Below are 19,727 nucleotides of genomic sequence, written 5' to 3'. Positions count from 1 at the left end.
CACAGGCTAAGAACGCATTAATTTCTTCATTTGTTGAATGAGGTGCTATTCACTGAAGGAAATAGCTCTGCAGCGTTGTAGCCATGCTTCAAATAGCATTTTCTAACTCCATGGATTACCTTGAAGAGTGACTTGGAGTGAATCCTCCAGATTGTAAAGGGTCAGTGCCTTGCCCTTCACTACAGACACTATTGTGCAGCTGGAAAAACCCACTCACCACTACAAACCCAGAAGTACACACAATGCAGATTAAAAAAAGAGAGGTCCAAATTTTTCTTAACACTTTTTTTCTACAGGATATTCTACAACAGGATCAGAGTGAGCAAACTCAGCAAGAAGAGTTCAGTGGAAAACAGAACAAACCTTAGTTGACAGTTCATAGGCGGAGAATTCTATGTAACAACCTCCTCGGACTCTCTTGTGAGAAGATCAATAGCGGTATGTGTTTTTCCCTGTGTCACTACATGACTTTGATCCAGATGCACACAGTGTACCGCAACGGATACTCACCATCATCGCTGTGTTTTCTCGACAGCTCCTGCCTGCTGCTGTGAGCCACCACTTCCTCTGGAACCTTATCCAAGTCACTGGTCTGCACAGATTAGATAGGACAGACAGATAGATAGATAGATAGATAGATAGATAGATAGATAGATAGATAGATAGATAGAGCAGAAAACTAGCTGTATTTCATGCACTAACAAAGAATAACCAGCTATAACTGTAGTATAGCAAACATGCTGTTTCTAAGTCTGCATTTGGAAACTATTATCATAACTCCTGTTGAGATCACATTGTCTAAGCATCCACCAACACTCACACACACACACACACACACACACACACACACACACACACACACACACACACAGCTGCACAGGACAGGGTGGCCCAAGCCCAACAGCTTTCAGATGTCATCATACAGAGGCACGTATCCAAACTGCACATACAGTTTTGCTTACATTAGAAGTGATAAGCTATGAAAGACAGATTTCCTTGTGTATGACACACAGAGATGGAAAGGAGGCCGGTGAGTGTAGCTCTACAATCAGTCTATCTTCAGAGCTGTAATATGAGTGTTTGCACCCACATCTCATTACTCCCTGGACCAGAATGCCTTTATTGGTAGTGTTTACAGCCCTGCAGTGTCAGTATCTATTTAGACCATCAGCTACAGTATGTCTGTTGCAGTGGGACAAAATATTACAAGTATAATACCTGACCTGAACTGTGATAATCTTCAAGTATTTATGTGCCTGCATGTACATTACAGTTTAACGAAGAGAAGACTTGAGATGTGAAATAGGACAAATAAAACTTTGTAAGTACAATATTGATCAGTGTTTGGTATTTTGTGTTAACAGAGTAAAAGCAAACACTACCCGACATGATAAATGACCCTTTTCTTACCGAGTTTCCATGTGGAGACTCAGAGCCGCTGGCCCTCTTGGCCTTTTGTGCCAGCGACGTCCCAAACCTCAAGGCCTCATACACGGGATCCACCTTATTGCCACAGGCTTTAGAAAAGAACCAACATGATAAAAGCTGATGACAAACAAATGCTTTCAGTATAGCCATGTGGTGATTTATAATACTATAAAACCAGGTAGGTAAATCTTTCAGAGGTGGAAAAGTGGTGCTTGAATAGTGGAGTAAAGTTTTCGATTTAGAGCATGTCATCCCATACAGAACTGAAGTTATTATGGAGATTTAAGCTGCTCACCGATGGGCATGACTTCTTTGATGCAGCCATACTGTTCCTGGATCAGTAATGGAGAGCTGTAGTACCGGCGAAAGCCTTTTGGCTAAGAGGGAAAAAAGAGAGAGGCGACAGACATTAGAGACAAATCAATATGCAGCACCACAGGCAGCACCATGACACTGAAATGCTGCACATAACTCTATTCAGTCGGAGAGCAACTGACTTTGCAGATGGGATGTCAGACATCAATGTTTAAATGAATCACAACAGCTATATTTCACGCTGCAGAACTACATAAGAAAGGATGAAGTCACAGGAAAACAGACTAAAACTACAAATCAACTGAAGTACTAATCCACCTACATTTTCCTGCAATGAACAAAGTGATTTGATTTAGCGCAGAAGAGATGAACATGCTTACAACATGCATCAGGCAATGTAATGAAACTTACAGCCCCCCACAAGGTGACAACGTGAAAAACAATGGCAAAACTAGTAGACAAGTTTGAGAGTACAGAAGCTGAAGGGGCCATGGCGGTTTACAAAATGACGTCAGATGCAGTCCACACTCAATGTTGCACTCCCCTGTGGCTGAGGCGCAACATTAGTTCCACTCAATTTAAATTACTTTCAGCACATTATTACTTGAATCAAAATATATCAGTGACTACAGTCTTAAATTGTGCATGACTGTCATAAATAAATAAATGATTTGTTACATATAGAGTTGAAATCCCAACATGCAGGAGTAGAAAATGTGGTTAGTGTGGTCCACTGCCATGCACCTGACAAGAAAAAGCGGTCTAACATCATGGTCTTAATTTATCTCCCTGTCATATCCTCCTCCCATCTCCTAAGGCACTCAAACATTTATAATTTATATATCCATTATACACCTCAGTCCAAACCAATCAATACTTCCACATCAGTTTTAAATCCTTCTTAAGTAAAGCAGACAGAAGATTGAAATTCTTCTCAATCCATGCAGACTTTATGTATCCTACTGCACACGGGGTAATGATTAATGTACATATTTTCTCTTTTATAGCATTTTCTTTCTGTTTTTGATTTCTGGAAGACATCCTGGCTACACATTTGCCCATTTACTGATAAGATAGAGTGTTTTTTGACAAGATTAATTTTCCTTGATTACAATAACCTCAATTTTTTACTGGATGTGTAGATCAGACCTACAGCTCACAGGGCTCCCTTTTTTTCTGTCTGTTTATATTACATGTATTCAAGTGCCAGGTGGTGAAATCTGCATCAGCCCCGATTAATTCTTCATTTGACACTTCTCATGATGCAACGGCTAAAATAAGCAACCCTTGAGCTCTTTGGGCCCGTCACAAGAACTGAGATGTCAGACTGTCAGGGGGGGGGCAAACTCATTAAGGAAAAGGTTAAGAAAGCACACTTGTTGGGAGCCCATCTAGTCCATTTGGCTATAAACAAAAGACACCCTTCACTGTGGCTGTAAGTGACTTAACTTACTACAGTCATGCAGTTAGGTTTTGGGGATATCTGGGAAACAGTAATGGAAGCATTTATTATGTGTCTTTAATTCAAAAGTAATATATATAAAAAATACTGTGTCATAGATTTATAGGTAGTTTATAGCTTAGTTAATAGCTGTATAACAAACCCCACACTAAGGAAGGGTGTCTGCCTGTGCATCTGTGCATGAATAAATAATTTAATTAGAGAGCTGTCCTCTTCATGATTTTTGACACATAAAGGAGTTGAGGATGTTCATTTATTTATACAGTCCTATCCATCTGCCATGGTTTATGGCCATATATGTTCTTTGTAATCTGGGAAATTAGTAACTTTTAATACTGTACATAACAGCATATACTTTATTTCCCCATTGACAATCTAGAGAAGTACAGGTTTTTGATCTTACAGACACTGATAAATGTACGTAAAGCTTTTAAATATCGGGGGAGGATATGGTAAATGTTTTTAGCGATGTTGTCTCCATCAGTTACTGAATCAACTTTTGTTTTTTTTAACATGTGCTGGCATCACACGCTGCAGTGTCCTATCTGACTTCAGAAACTACATTGCTCAAGGCTGCATTCTTGCAAGTGTGTTGTGCACGCTGGGCAGCAAGGAAATAGTTTGTAAATGTTATGCCGGACACCTGCTATTGTTTGTGTGTACGTGATAAACATTCTTCATGAGAAACTGATAAGTAAATCATTTCATTTCTCACAAGTAACGTTCTGAATCAGTGAAACCACTTTTTAAATTGTGTCATGCAGCAGATCTAGTGCAAGATGTAGCATGTGCACTGTAGTAGGGCTCAGCTCCCACTGATTACCGACTGTGACGACTGAGTTTCAAGCAGTGACTCACACATCAACTGACACATATCGATTATTAATCATGTTTAATACAAATTGGTAGGTCAGCCAGAAACACTCATTTGGACTGCAGCTGTCGAGACTGAATCTTAACAAAAACTGTGTCAGGAGAGGTCAAACCAACTCTTTTCTACCAGCCTTTGTTAGCTAAGTGACCAACATACTGTATCTGCAAACTGTCTATACAACCACACAAAAATAAAAACATTGTGTGCTTGACTCTAAGTAAGTGACTACATTTCACTGAAAACCATGTTCCTTTGCAGAGTCTCTGAAAAACATTTAAACAGTATTATTAGATTGTTGCCAAAGCTATTAATAATGGTTTTAAGTTTCTTCTTGGAGAGTAGCTTTGCTATCTAAGTGAAGTAATGTTATGTAACCGAATAGCCGAGTGTGAAATGCCATTCATTTTTTAAATATACATTTGTTATGAAGTCATTGTCACTGTTTCAGCAAGTTTGGAAACCTAATGTTGATACGCTGGTTTTATGATTTATAAAGATAAGATTTTCTTTTTTGGTAAAGGGTTCTCAAGCCAAGAGAAACAAGCATGGCTGCATCCAAGTGTCCAAGTTTAGAGTAAGTCGAATTTAGAGCTTTACTCTGCTGGGGAAACTTCCCTTTGTATGCTTGATCTCTCAACCTCATTTTCCACTCCTGAGAGCCGATCATATCTTCAAGCCTCATCCCTCAGGCCTCTAGCGGAAAGTCATCACAACCTGGGAAAGGCTGCCTGTACTGTCAGTATTACTTCCAAATAACTTCCATATGACATCTACTCACTTTATTCATGATGATTAACACCAACTCAACTTATTCCAAATTTCCTCAAGTAATCCCAGCCAAATGAATGGAGGTGTAGTCAAATACTGAGGAGGAACAAGGTAGGTAAGGTAGAAAATCACACATAATAAGACCTGACAGAGCTACAGTCTCTCTCTCCCTCTTCAGTGTGGGATGTGTGCGAATGACTACAGAGTCCCAGTTCAGTCCTGACGTTTCTTGGCGCTGGCTTTAACTGGTGTAACTGAACCCTCCCCAGTAAAAACACTCAGCCCACCAAAGATCCACAGCCAAATGGTCTCGTTATAATGCTGGTCCGCAGATGATGAGGGTCGATGATGATTGTGAATCACATTATAGCCCCTGATCTAAATTTTCATCATCACCCCATAATGAGGACAAACCAGACAATATACAGTTACATTTACATTACATTTATTCATTTAGCTGACGCTTTTATCCAAAGCGACTTACAATTGCTATACATGTCAGAGGTTGCATGCCTCTGAAGCAACTAGGGGTTAAGTGTCTTGCTCAGGGACACAATGGTGGATGGGTCACAGGGAACCCGGGTCTCTCACACCAAAGGCAGGCATCTTACCCATTGCGCCATCACCACTCACCACTTACGATATGATGATATGATTTTTAAAATGGGGGGTTTATGACAGTACAGGGTCATTACCTCTGACATGTGAGGTAATAACACTGACTTACTGACTGTACCAACCATTAAATAAATTCCCCTACTCAATAAGGCGGTTTTGCTCTAGTTTTTTATGTCGACACGTAAGCACATTTGGATGGACATTTAGAGCTCATTAGCAGAGAAATAGCTTATATGAAACAACACAGGGGAGTAAATTGCTATAATTAAAGCATCTTATGGATTTGTTGTTGAACAAAACTTCACAGATGCATTTCTTTAGATAATTTTATACAAAAGTCAATGATGTCATATAAATGTTGTATCAGTATCTTTTTATCTACAGTCTATGATCAGTATATTTCTTTTTATATATAGTATATATCACAAGCTAAAAAAAAATGTATTTTAAGGGTGACCAAAGATTTCCAGAGAGGTTTTGGAAAGGGTTAATAAACATAAAAGGTTGAAGAATTTGCTTAACCTTTATGGGTTCTGCTTGTCTTAAACCACAGAAACTTGAGATAAATAAAAGCAGCAACATGCTGCTAGCGAAAGCAGCATATTGGAATCAGAGTATTATTTTGTCATTATGATTATCACCGATCACAACTTTCCCATTTTTGTGATATTGAAAAGTCTTCACAATCTCATTGCCTCTGCTTGTGGTATAAAAGCTGAAATTGAATAATTAATGATGTGATAATTATTCCAAATATTATTTTACACCCCCTAATTTCACAAGCGACCAAGGCTTGACTCATATATTAAAAAAGGGAAATAAGGGCTGAGACTGCGAAATGTCAAATACATCATAAAACTGTTACGTGTCACATCTTCACTTGTGGCTATGAAGCTGCTTCTGGGTATTGATCCTGATTTGATGGTTTACGCTGACTGCAGCACAACAGAACTTGACAGAGATGAGGAGAGGTCACCATTTTTGCATTACTATTATCTAACACACACACAGACAGACATACAGACAGACAGACAGACAGAGTGATGATATAACGATGCTGAGGATGATGACGAGGATGAATGGTGGTCACAGATGTACCAGCACACTCACACATAAGAGTGTGATTTCTGAATAAGCACATTCTGGTGGGAAACGGTCACACAGCCAATTCTAATATATCTGTTTTGGTTGCTATCGTAATGGCAACAGTACTTATATTCCTGAAGCTCAGAATCTTCCTGACTGCAGGCAGCGAAGACACAAATGTACTGCGTATATCATGTCTTGATGTGTTGTGCTATCTGTTTGTGTAATGCGTCTTACCAGTTTGCCCATGCAGCGCTGCTGTCCCACTCCATTCTCACATTTGTGGTGCAGGCTCATCTTGCAGGCTTTGCAGCGGAGGCCGTGTTTTGCAGTGTTTCCCGCCAGGAACACCACATGCTTAGCTGTTGTACCTGTACAGAGACAGAGAAAGAAGGTTCAGATCTGACTCAAATAGTGATCCTAAGTGAACAGCAAATTACACACAAAAGGGCAAAAGAAATGGAAAATACTTTTCCGAGCGCCTTCTCATTCATTTATTCAATGTCTTTACACACGTATTCCTAGCCAGAGTTCCTGGAGTCGTTTCCAGCAAGCACTGTGAAAAACCTGTGAAGTAACATGTGGAACATTTTAACAGGGACAAGTTTAGCAAATGCGACACATGATGTGCACTTCTGCAAAACCATTTTAACCAAACTGACTGCAACTGAGCCAGTGCTATCTCCACCATGTGAAACCCTTTAAACTGCAGCCTGTGTGCAGCGCTACCTCACTTCTTAAAATGTGACTCACAGTTGCTAGAATAATTTAAGTTTAATCAGATTTATTTGTGAACCAAAGTTATGCAACATCGCAAATGCAAACATTCATACCTGTACGCATTTGTGCAAATTTTTGTGAAAGAGTAACAAATGAATATGGACAGAGAGGTAGATGAGGAAACAAAAAGCAAAAAGGAAGTGTTGTTTAGGGTGGAGATGTCAGGTTGTAAAAAGAAAGGTGTTGGCAGAGAATAAAGCTCACATTGCAACAACAACAGATTGCAGCTCTGTCTTCAATGAAGATCAGTGAGCCGGCTTTGTCACTGTGTGTGTTTGAAAGATAGAAAGAAACACAAAAAAAGGGCAAGTAATGAATAGGCATGACAGTTTGGGGAGTGAAAGGGGAGTGTAATGTTGTTCGAGGGGAAATCCAACTTTCAATGGCTATTTTACGTTAATTTGTATTTGATAATCAGAAAGGTAGTCACTAGATTAAACAGGTTATTACTCTAGCTCACCAATTCATGTAAAGTTCAGGTTCCTTAACTTTTTTAAGATTTAAAAGATCCTGATATTACTGTCAAGACTGCATTCCTCCTCAAGGCAGAAAAAAATCCTGAAAATTGGTGTTGGCTGTAAAAAAAAAAGAAAAGAAGTTTATATAAGATCTCATATGCCCCAGCATCCATATACCTGTAGGGTTTGAGACTAAGAAATCAAATAATAATACGTTTGGCTGACTGAGCTAAACTTTGACTTAGTAGTTATGCTAAGAGCCAGCACTTCCTGGACTGTGAATGTGTGTGGTATAAGACCAAGTATATGAAAATGTTTTGGTTGTAAGTGGAGATTCTGTTAAATGATAATAATAATAATGTAGGTATAACCCTCACAAAAGATAAAAGGAGAGGGATTCCTGAGAAGACAAATCATCTCTGTGTTATAAATAACATTACTAAAACCAGCAGTGATATATCATGTGACAGCTATTCCACATTAACAAGGCCCAAGACCCAGTGCTGTTATTAGTTGTAGTCTGGCAGCTGTGAACTTATGGCTCTGTATTGATTAATCAATGAGCACGTGCCCTGCTCTGGCCCACACACTGTGTGTGTGCATGTGAAAATATGAACACATGCAGTCAATCTGCTTCGGTGGCCTTTAACAGCGCAGGGAGAATATCAGATGATCTGACCAATCACTGAAAGATTGTTAAGTTTGTTCATGGTTGTCAAGTTGTGCATTGTGAATGGGCACTGTGGCAAGCAAATAACGTCAGCGTTTCAGTCCACATTATGCTGAAAAATAGTGACTCTGTAATTGTGAAATCAAGCCGAACACCTGATCCCCAGAAAATATATCAAAAACAAGATACTGTGTACTTAAAGGGGCCGTGTATAGTTTTCAGTGGCCTCTAGAGGCAAGGTTTCACATTGCAACCCCTATTTTTCCAAGCGTATGCTCATGTGTGTGCTCGAACTAATGAGTGAGCCAAAACAGAGACCGACAAGCATGAGACGGCGTCACACAACATGCTGGAAACTCCCGCTGCCATGTTACTGTGATATTTTTAACAGCTTGGCATTAAACTAATCCATGCACTTTAGTATACACAAATGTACTGAATGGGTCTTCCACTGTGGTGTTGTCCTGCACTGTTATGTTGCATTATTGTATATTATGTGGGTCACGTAAGTTATGGCCACTTACACCAGTGAAGAAGCTGTGTACCCAAGTATTGTAAAATGACAATAAATCTAAATTGAACGTTATGAAGCAAACAAGGCCAGATCCAGGATAGTAATATGGATCCTGCGAGCTGGTGATGAAATGTGACTAGCCGTAACGTTACAACTATAGTATTTTGCAACAGATAACGTTAGCAACCGGGTAACCGTTATAACCGTAATAACCGTTAGCGTTAAACACAAAATCACAATATATTTCACATGATTTTCTGAAATGTTAGTCCAATAGAATGAAAGCCAACTCTGGGTCCATTTTTATATTCAAAACAACGCCTTTCTGATGTTAAACGTGTTTTAGCCCGACATCAATCTGATTCTCATTTGGCCTGACAGACATATAAAAGATTTCTGTTGTTTGTTTTTGTCCTTAAGTGGATATGTCTGTGTTTGGTGTTAGCGGACTTCATTTCGTTAACAGCTTTCAGAGTTCAGAATCAGAAGCGCGCATGAACGTCACAGCGTACGTAAACCAGTGGATTTTGTGCAAAATCCGACCTGCTTTCTTCACATAGGAAGGTTACAAGTGGCCGAGAAAGCTTGTGAATGGTTAATTTTATGGTTAAGGCTACAACCTGTTCACAGATAATAAATTAATAAAAAATTTATTCATTTCATTAAAAAAATACATATACTACTACATATAGCCCTGTCAAGGTACAAAGCCCCTCATGTGTAGTTTACTTTGCCAATGCGGGAGGGGGGAATCTCTGCTTGCTCTTCATGTGCTGTAATGTGACCTGGTGTCACGGCTATCTGGAGCTGGGCAGCAGTGATGGCCACTTGAAACTCGTAATGGGTGGAAACTTGAATCTGTATTCCCCATTTAATGTTCTTGTTGCTTGACTGTGTCTCACTGACACAGAGCTGGCGGACTTAGTTAACCTGAGACGGAAACCGAGAGAAATGTGAACCCCGGCCTGAATCCTCAATGGTTAGCCACAGATGATCACCACAACAACAGTAGCAGCAGCATGAGCACAACCAGGACCAAGCACTTGGAGTTTCATTGTGCTTCAGGTCAACTAACAATTTTCTTTAAGGTATCTTTATGAAAAGTTCTTGTAAGTCTCTCTGAATGCACAAGGGCAGGAAGCAAATGAAGCCCTTGTGAAGCTGTTGCTGATTGGCTTGTTTGGACGGACTCATTCCAACATAGGGGAATAATGAGACACCTCCATGTTAACTCATAACAGCTAAGAAGGGAAAAAAACACTGCGTTTCAGCAGGCTGATACAATAAACTGACACTGCTGTTTTCCTTCAGTAATGGCTGGATAATGACGTTAGAGTGTGTGTGTGTGTGTGTGTGTGTGTTTAGGTGCTTTTTCCTCCAGGTTCGGAGGAGAGTCCACAGCCTAAAGGCATTACAGCTGTGGGGAAAGTGAGTGACAGTGCTGCTCTCTCTGGCATTTGCTCTTTCTTGGCTACTCTGCTTTTAAAGCCCATTTACACTACAGTAAAGGACAAGACTCCTGCCAGATTTTCCATACCTTCTTCATCTCGCCTCTTATTTTTTCCCACACAGTCTTTCTCCCTCAATTCCCCTCTCTTCCCCCCCCTTCCCTATTTTTCTCACGCTGCACACTCTGCTTACAATTGCCACACATTGATCCATTAAGCCTTACTTCACGCCTCCTGATTTCCTGTGCAAATAACCTTTGTGACAATAACTCCTCCACCCCCCTCTTCTTCCTAAGCTCCTCCAAAACACTGACCTGAGTAGCATTCTTTGGTTTATTTGCAGACTTTAATTAGTTTCTCCCACGACCATTTGATTTTCTTTCCCCTTCTGAAGAATTAAGGAAATAACGGCCTATAATGCTTAATACATTGCTATAGATCGAGTATAGCTGTTTGTCATATCTGAAGTGAACTGTATAGGGTACAGATGTAACATAAACTGTTCATTTGGAGTGAGGAGTGTCATGCAGCCTGCAGAGATGTTTGTTCATCTTCCCCCAATTTCTATGTAATCTGTTCAATTGTACTGTGTGTCCTTAAAGGACATATCTGAACAAGACTAAGGGTCTACAGCTATGCTAGAGTCTCTAAGAGGCTCAATGTTAACATCAGCATGCTAACATTTTCACCATGGCAACATGCTGATGATTTGCAGGTATGAAGTTTACCATGTTTGCAAGGTCGTCCCAACACTCAGCTGTTGTATCTTGTGTGACAGAAAGAGACACTACGGACACCAGCTAGTATACACAGTAAGAGTGTGTGTATGGCACTGCATCAAGTGTATGTGTTAATGGAGGGGTAGGAGTAGTAAAGCCTCTGTTACCACCACAGCAGGATCTGTCTACTAAATAACCTTAACCTTGACCCCTAGATTTATTTCTCTCTGGGGTCATCAGGGATTTCATAGCACAGATTAATGCATGTTAATCAAATGAGATTACAGTGTCATTCGTTGTGAATATCAACTTGTCTTAGTAATTCATTTGGATGCCTTGATTTGAAGGCGTTTAACGGATCTTCTAAGTAAATTACTGTCTAACCCCTAAAAGTTAAAGCACGATATCAGTGATTACTGACTGACAGTGATATTTTGTAATAGCTTTAGTAGCTTAAATCTCTACATTTTCCATTTGCATATGTCCTTTATAAACTATGTCCTAGAAAATTGTGGAATTTGCTACATAAGTTCACAACCTGAACCTAACCAAAGCTGTGAATGTTTAATTTTTTCAAGCCTGCCCTGTAAATTATATTTCACCCTCTGTCAGCCACAAATAACCCTCCCATTTACTCATGTAGACGTTTATTTAATAAGCCATTTGCAGCAAGGACCTGCAATCAATATCTCAGCATCTTCATCGTACTCGATCAGTAGATTAGTTTTATGTACCAGTGAAACAGATTCACTGAGAGACTCACAGCAATGACACTTACTTTTATGGACAAAAGCTGCACATAGCATTTAGGCTGTGTGTGGTGAATACGAAAAAAACATTGGTGGAACGCAGTAGGAGTGAGAGTAACCTTGGAATAAATATAGGAAAATACACTCTTAACTTGTTAACTTTTTTCTTCTTAAAGGCGCTGCACACCCAGACAGGTGTTTTCACTTCCTCTGGCTGATTAGACTTCTGCTCAGGTTGAAGATGGGTAGAGGCACACTTCACTCTATGAAGTAATAACACTGAAAACAGCAGATGTCCCGCCCCAAAAGTTGCAACATAACTAACAGGAGAGTGAGGCAAATGTCAATCAAACACAATCTGTACACGCCCACACAGACCTGGGAAAAGGTGTAATCGGGCAACATAAGTGAAAACACCTGTGGGAGTGTAGTGGCTTTACCTTTTTTCTGACAGCCTGGAAGACTTAGAATTTTACAGGTGAAGTGTTGACTATTTGATCAATGTTATAGAAAAGTACGGTTCTTCCTGTGTGACAGTGTTTTCTACTAGTCATAATCAGATTACTAGTCAGACAAAGTGCCATGATCAGCACAAGTGAAACACATTGTAATCAAAAGACACACAGTCTTAGCAACACAATGTTAATTAAATCTCTATGCAGTTCTTGGTGGTTCTTTTGTGAATACATTTGATGTATGTAGTTTAAAAATGAATGTGTCTGTTCAACGATTAACTGCACAGACAAACTGAACAGGAAAGAGAGTACGTGTTGAGCTTAATAAAACTGATATAACACTATCAAAACACTATAAGTTGGGATCTGATTATCAGTGTCGATGTGATCTTTGTAGTTGTGTTGTAGCTTATATATTGGCACTTGTTTTTACTGTCCTTTTACTGCTGAATTATGATCGGTCAACTGAACACAGTTATTCTCTTATATAGAGGGGTTTTAAAACACAAATTAACGCCTACAGAAAAATGGTAATATGTTTATTGCTTTATTAAATATTTACTAATCTAGTTTGCTCTTCCTTCATCTAGTAAATTGATGAATGAGTCAGTGAGCACTTTAATATAATTCAGCCTTTTTTTATTATGGATGACACATCTCCTTTGTACAGGCTTTCTAATAATAAAGGAGCCTCCTTTAGGAAGAAAGTGGGTGTTTAATATTTCCTAGGCGGCCGTTTGCAATATTAGCACATTGGTATTAATGTATATATTAGTGTAGGGTAGGGTGGATCATAAACATATGGGGGTGCCAATGGCACAATGGATAAGACTATACCTTTGGTGTGAGAGACCCAGGTTCAATCCCCCACTGTAACTCATCCACCAATGTGTCCCTGAGCAATACACTTAACCCCTTGTTGCTCCAGTAGCATGCGACCTCTGACAAGTATATCAATTGTAAGTCACTTTGGATAAAAGCATCGGATAAATGTAATGTGGATTAGTTTTAAGTAGTATGTTTCCATCACATCTGGTTATATGGAAGCTTTTTCTTGATTTTTACAAATCAGAACACTAATGGATTCATAAAGTTGCAAAACCTAAATCTGCTTCCTGAGGAAAAATGCAAAGAAGATTTGTGTGTCTGTTTGGGGTTGTATTTACAGAACTAGACTGAATTAATCAAGCTTAAACATCTGTAAATCATTATTTCACTATTTTTACTCCATATACTTGCAGAAGTTTCTACTGAGCAGCCATTAAGGTTTAATAATCACAGTATGCTAGAGTCCCCTCCACCACCACTGCGTCTCTCTCTCTCTCTAGACAGCACCATCTTATTATGTGTACACACACACACACACGCACACACATTCACACAGAGAACCACCCTCCACTTTGTGTTCTCATTACAACAGAACAAATGATGAAGAGGGCAGCATTGTTTTTCACAAGTGGACCAGAGGGCTCAGCACCTATCACAGGGCCAGGCAGGCCTGACATCACACTTTCATTATCAACAGACCACCAGAGGCCCATTCAAAGCTTCGGCCACTGGATGTGCCTCACTGGCCACATAAAACAGACCAATGTAAACAACATGTATAAATATGTTTTATGGTGGAATGGACTTAAGTTTTAGTTAAGTAGTCTTACATTCAAAGCCAGTATGGACGACCTGCTGATAGCAAATATATTTAAACATGCCAGTCATGACATGTTTGTTTGGCTGCTCAAGAGCACCATAAACTTGTAATTGTACAGATTTAACCAACAATGCAAAACCTGCATTAACGGATTTTTTGGCCACTTGGACCAGCTGTAAACATGATATTGACATATCATCACCTTTTAAGTTGGCGAATTTGTTAGCACACAGTTGCTTATTTACACGTCCAGCAGATGCGGAGTAACATAATTAATCATTTAGAGTTGTGACCATCTAATATTCACTCTCCTTTAAGCTCTGCTCTGCCCTCCATCACCCCCTGAGGGAAATTTCTGTCACCTTAGCAGCAAAATTCTCCACTATGTTCACTGGCTGGTCGCTAAGTTTGTCTGTCTGCTGTTTAGTGCTGGGCAGGTAAAGCTTTTTGGCTGAAGACGGCTGCTGCTGTGGCTGGAAACAACACTGATGAGAGCCATGAGAGTGGAACACAATAGTTGCGGGCCGTAAAACCAAAACAATGAGATAAAACCCCATAGAGCCGAGAGGAACTGCAGAGGGGGTGAAAATTCTCTGTGGGTTTATCTCACTATAGCCTGATTAGATAAATAACCTACAATGCTCAAAATCAAAATTACGTGTTTAAAACTAATAATAACTTGACTATGTCGAAAGCCATGTTTATTTCAACTTTAACTTAAAGGGCCCTTTGATTTTGCTTTTCTTAGCTGAAAATAGGGAAATCCATAGCTCTGATTTGTGATTGAACAAAGGACAAAACTAATTTATTTCAGTCATGCAAAGAAAAACAAAGACTATTGGCAAACTGATCCGGTATTGGTACATGTGCACATTAATGTGCAAGTCTTTGAACACAAGCATTTTGTAACTTGTTTTGGAAAAGTGCTCTACAAATAAAGATTATTATTATTATTATTATTTGAACCCGCCAACATTATCACCAGTCTGATATCAGAAGCTTGTTGAGCAGATGGCAGGGGCAGCCCTTGTCATCATTATGCTGCAGAGACCCTGAGATATAAAGACTTAGTGGCCCCTCAGGACTGATGGATAACAAGGAGGGGAGCAGCCAGAGAAACTGGAACATCTGGTGAGGGGAGAACAGGTAGAGGAGCTATTGGACACCCCAACAGACAAATAGAGTGACTCAGGTAAGTGTTTTTAAAAAAGGAGGACGCAGATACTTCACAGGTCAGCAGGTCAAGTTGGATGCTCAAAGTGTTTTCCTTCACACTGCATAAACCCATGTTATTTAGCATTTGTAAACAAAAGTATGCTTTAGGAGACTATAAACTCTTATACCCTGCTGTCTCCATTCCATATGTGTATATTATTACATATTTATTACTCTCTAATTTTAATTCTGATGACAGAAAACTTTGAGCTATATAAACTTCTCTGTCGCATTTTGAAAAGGTCTCATTATGTAAAGATTATTACCAATGCTGTGATTGCAAAGTTCATGAGATGATGTGCAGGATTTTTTACCTTGCTTTCTCTTATGATCTTGTCACTGTGCTTTATTTGATATTCTGAAGGAGGGAGGGATTGTAACCATACCTACGATCATGTGGTTGCAGACGTCACAGAATGTCGGCTTCTTGAAGATGTGCTCCATGAAGCAGTGTCCTGCCGAGTCCACCTGCAGCGGGTTGCGTGACTGGGAGCGCGACGTGGGAGGAGGAGCGCTGGGGATGGCTGGAGGGACCGGAGGGATGGGGTGGTTGGTGGTGTGCGGCGGGGCCATCCCGATGTTGCAGAGATGGCCCGTGCTGCTGCTCACGTCAGAGAGCAGCTCTGTCTTGTTGTCGCTGCTGGTCCTGAAGAAGTTGTCCGCACTCTTGCTGCGGACGCTCTTGGTCTTGAAGGACAAGGAGCGCTTGAGTCTCTGCAGCTGAAAAGAGAGAAAAAAGTGTTAAAGGAAAATTGGAGTGAGGAAGATAAAAAGACAGGGGTTGCACAAGAGAATAAAAGAGGAGAGAGAATGAAACAGAGAAAAATTCAGACGACCTGAGGGACATGTGAAGCAAATCATTTACTGTAATAAACTAAACAAATTACATGCTTAGTCTCTAAAACCTTCAGGCAAATGTCTCAGCGTCCCATGGCCGGTAGAAAGACTCCTGCTATGAGTAACTTATCACTGGTCAGTGGAGAACCTGCGAGGTTCCCTACCTGGAAAGTAATGTAATTTCTTGGTTAGGGCAATGCATCACATCGACACTATTTCTCACATGCTGGGCTGCCGTTTCTGGCCGCAACCTCTATCAATCTCATTAGCCTCTTCTTTTAAAGTAACGCTATTCATAATTCTCCACACTGACAACTCCTCATTTAATCTCGTTGTGTACTTCCTCCTCTGTGAAACCCACCTAATTCTGGGCTAAAACACACAATGAAGAATCCCTGAGCTACTGTAATGTGATTTTATGGCTCTGTTTTCTGGCTGGTGTGTGCCTGCAGGTCTCTGATTGAAGAAATAGATTATGTTTTAAGTAATTGATGGGTAGGGAAGGACTCCTAATGGTCCATTATATTCTAGCACATAGTACAGGCCTTAATGCATAACGGTAAACAGGTAAACACCTGTAAGTTAGTTACTGTTTTTCCAGCTTGGTACTCAAGGTCGACTTCTAAGTTTGTTACAAAGTATTAACCTTGCACACACAGACACAATCAACTGATTCATGAGATATTCTCATGATATCCCACTCTACCATACAATAAGGTGAAAAAAACATATGTACATATTGTTAAGTGTTGATATTTTTGGCTAACACGCCTGTACATTGTTAAGAAAGATCGATCAATTCTATGGCTCACTCTGGAATCAATCAATTTGGACCCTTTCTCTGCCATTACCACCCACACACAGGAATGCACGCACACTCAAACATGAGACATGAGCATCCAGCGCCCATATATGCTACTGGGACCTCTAATAGTTCTCCACTGGCGTGGCTTTTACACTCCCTGAAAAGAAAAGCGGTGGCAAAACATAGTAATGTTAACGCAGTACGGTTTGACAGTGAATTCTGCAGGCGTTGTACTTATTTACAAAGGCTGCGATGGTAAATGATACTACACTTGTAAGGTAGTTTTACATTATATAAAATGAAAAACAATCCTATTAAATACAGATCTCTCTAAATCATCAAAGTGGGGGAATGGATGCATGCATCGAGAAGCTCATGCTGTGTTTGGTGGTGTCAATCTATAAGAGCTGTGTTCTGTCATAAAGCAGGGTAGAGTTAAATGGATCTGGACTGCAAAACAAACTGCAAAAAACAAAAGCTAGATGTCGCATAAGATTATAGATCCAATCATTGTAAATAAATGCATTTACTGGAAAACAAAGAATGCCCTCTAGAAATATGGGTGATGATGGATTAAACCTTGTGTGGCAGTGAGGATCTTAAAAAAGCAACAAAAGTTGTAACATGAAACCACTTTTATCTTCATGTACATGCAGGTATGCTGTTATGTTATGATGGACTATAATCAGCGGTACGCCACAGTTTGCACAAGAGTGGAGGCTCACCTTGTGCTTCTGATGTTCAGGCCTCACAGTATTCTTAAAGGAGGAATAAAAACACAAACACAGCTTTACTTATTGGTAGTAAACTTGTTCAGCCTATTGAGGAGCTTACTCTATGTATCTTGTCTGTGCGAATGATTAAACACTTTCTTGAAACACTTTTTTGTCTTTCTGAGTTGCTCTGCGACTAATCACCTGAGATATTGGAAATGAGTGTGGTTGTTTGGCAGAAGCTTGAAAATGATGTGAGAAGTCAGCCAGGGTGTCTCTTGAAATACCCAGTGACCAAACGTGCCAAGAGCTCACATGCTTGAGCCTTAAAAAACACAATGCAACAGAAGAGATCGTCTCTGTCATCCCAGCTGAGACAAAGAAAACTGACCAAGTACCGGTTAAGTACAAATGCACAAATTGTCTTTTAAAGAATAAATAAAATAAGAGAAAGTATGAGTAACATGTGTCCTGTAGGAACTTCGCTGACAGGACAGGAGAGCTGCTGCAGCCATCCACTGTCATGATGACTATGTCCAATATTTCACTGCTAATTGTAGTAGTCTGGGCAACATGTGACCCAAATAGATGGCAAAACGCCTGAGGCAGCTGTGGACCTCTATCACACAGCCTACTTTCCTACATCAGCCACAAGTAGAAAGTACAAATCCATATGCCGCTTATTCATTAACATGATGATAACACTATATCACTTTCTATACCATTACAGCAATCCATGAAACTGTTTCTAGGCTAATCCAGATCTAGAAACAATGCATTTAAATACCACAGCTCCTATTAGTTCAACTTAAACAGGTTGTATACTAAACACTATATTTCATGTAAAGTCATATAAGGACCTACAAAGTCTGAGTGTGTTGCTCAGTAGCGAGTTACATCTTTATTTTAAGGCTGTTTTCTTTTATGGCATACCATTATGATGTTATTCTAATGGTATTCCAACACACTGGGGTGGTCTGCTGAACTAAAAACTAGTCTGCAGTGACTCTTTTTTGGCACTTTAAACGTGTTATGTTCGTGTTTGCCATCCTTTTTGTACAACCTCATGATGTTTTTGAAGTATATCCCTGTAACTTAAGGGTATTGTATCCTCCTTAAATATAATTAGGCTGTTGAAGCTGTTTTAAAAGACTTATCGGTGTGTGAGCCAGTGATAAAAAACTAACAGTTTAAATGCATGTTGTTCTTTTTTGGGAGCTGATCTCTGTTGACTCGACTTTATTGTCGTGGTAAAAGAAGTTTGTTTACCGTGCTCTGTTTATTTAAAGCGTTGGGCTAACGGACAGCGCGATCCAACAGATTATCAGTCTATCTGGGGTGATCGTACATAATAAATAATAACAAGACAGTCCTACCTTGGTTTCCTGCTGGCTGGCGTTCGCTGTCGGGGATTTGGGTGTCTCATTCGGGTCCTGTTCGTCCTCTTTGCCCCCACTTTCGTCCTGAATCATATTGGCAGGTGGGATCATCCTCTCTTTGAGGGATCTAAAAAAAACTGTTACTCTGTTGAGTTTGTTTTCTCCCCAAGCTACATCGTTTCTCTTCCTCTATAGTCGCCGTGACCCGGGGATAAGAGGGGGGGGGAGTCATCCAGAAACTACTGCTGCTGCGAAGAGAGGATCCGAGTCTCATCCGCCGACAGGAAAAATGTCTTGAAGAGGCGGCCGCAGAAGTGCTTTCTAAATCAGAAGTTGAAAGTCAGTCTAGTTCAGCTTCAGTGTCCTATCCCTCAAAAAGGAGGCTTTCGTGTTTATCGTGTCGTGCGTAATAGTCTACTGCCAAGACGTCTCCAAGTCCACGCTGTGCGCCGTGCGCCACACACCGTCAATACTCTGATGGGCGGAGAGCTGTAAGGGACCGGGGAAGGGAAGGATGGGGAAGGAGGGGAAATATGACACAACGACTCTGTCCTGCCAAAATTCAGATAGAGGACAGACTCAAGAGAGAAAAAAACACCCATATGGTCAAATTTAATCACTACTATAAAGATGTTTAACAGGGTGACACATGATTTCAGGTGTTTCTCATTTCCAGGGCAATTGCACTCATTTTATAGAATTCTCTGGAAACAGGTATTTCACTTAGTAGGCTAATCTTCCTTGTTTAGGCTAATTTAGACTGAGAAAATAGTGATGTGCTTTGGA

General features: G+C 40.1%; 1 protein-coding gene across 2 annotated transcripts in view; it reads right to left on the bottom strand.

The window, feature by feature from the left end:
• Nucleotides 1-19,426, bottom strand: part of stac (SH3 and cysteine rich domain) — a 37,706-nt gene extending 18,280 nt beyond the window's left edge. The window contains exons 1-7 of one of the 2 annotated variants that reach the window (XM_038729376.1): nt 18,939-19,426; nt 17,575-17,607; nt 15,594-15,927; nt 6,789-6,922; nt 1,724-1,805; nt 1,411-1,517; nt 511-592 (exon numbers count right to left, since the gene is read on the bottom strand). In XM_038729376.1, coding sequence (XP_038585304.1) covers nt 511-592; nt 1,411-1,517; nt 1,724-1,805; nt 6,789-6,922; nt 15,594-15,927; nt 17,575-17,607; nt 18,939-19,052 — 886 coding nt within the window. In that variant the 5' untranslated portion in view covers nt 19,053-19,426. The remainder of the gene's footprint in view (nt 1-510; nt 593-1,410; nt 1,518-1,723; nt 1,806-6,788; nt 6,923-15,593; nt 15,928-17,574; nt 17,608-18,938) is intronic. The other variant, XM_038729377.1, reaches the window with a different exon arrangement.
• Nucleotides 19,427-19,727: the final 301 nt, after the last annotated feature.

The sequence above is a fragment of the Micropterus salmoides genome, unplaced genomic scaffold (genome assembly GCF_014851395.1).
Source record: "Micropterus salmoides isolate LMB-PRFRI ecotype aquatic unplaced genomic scaffold, ASM1485139v1 Ms_hic_scaffold_19, whole genome shotgun sequence".
NCBI classification, from domain to species: Eukaryota; Metazoa; Chordata; class Actinopteri; order Centrarchiformes; family Centrarchidae; genus Micropterus; species Micropterus salmoides.
Note: the sequence above shows the minus strand (reverse complement) of the source record. Positions and strands in the feature narration are given on the sequence as shown.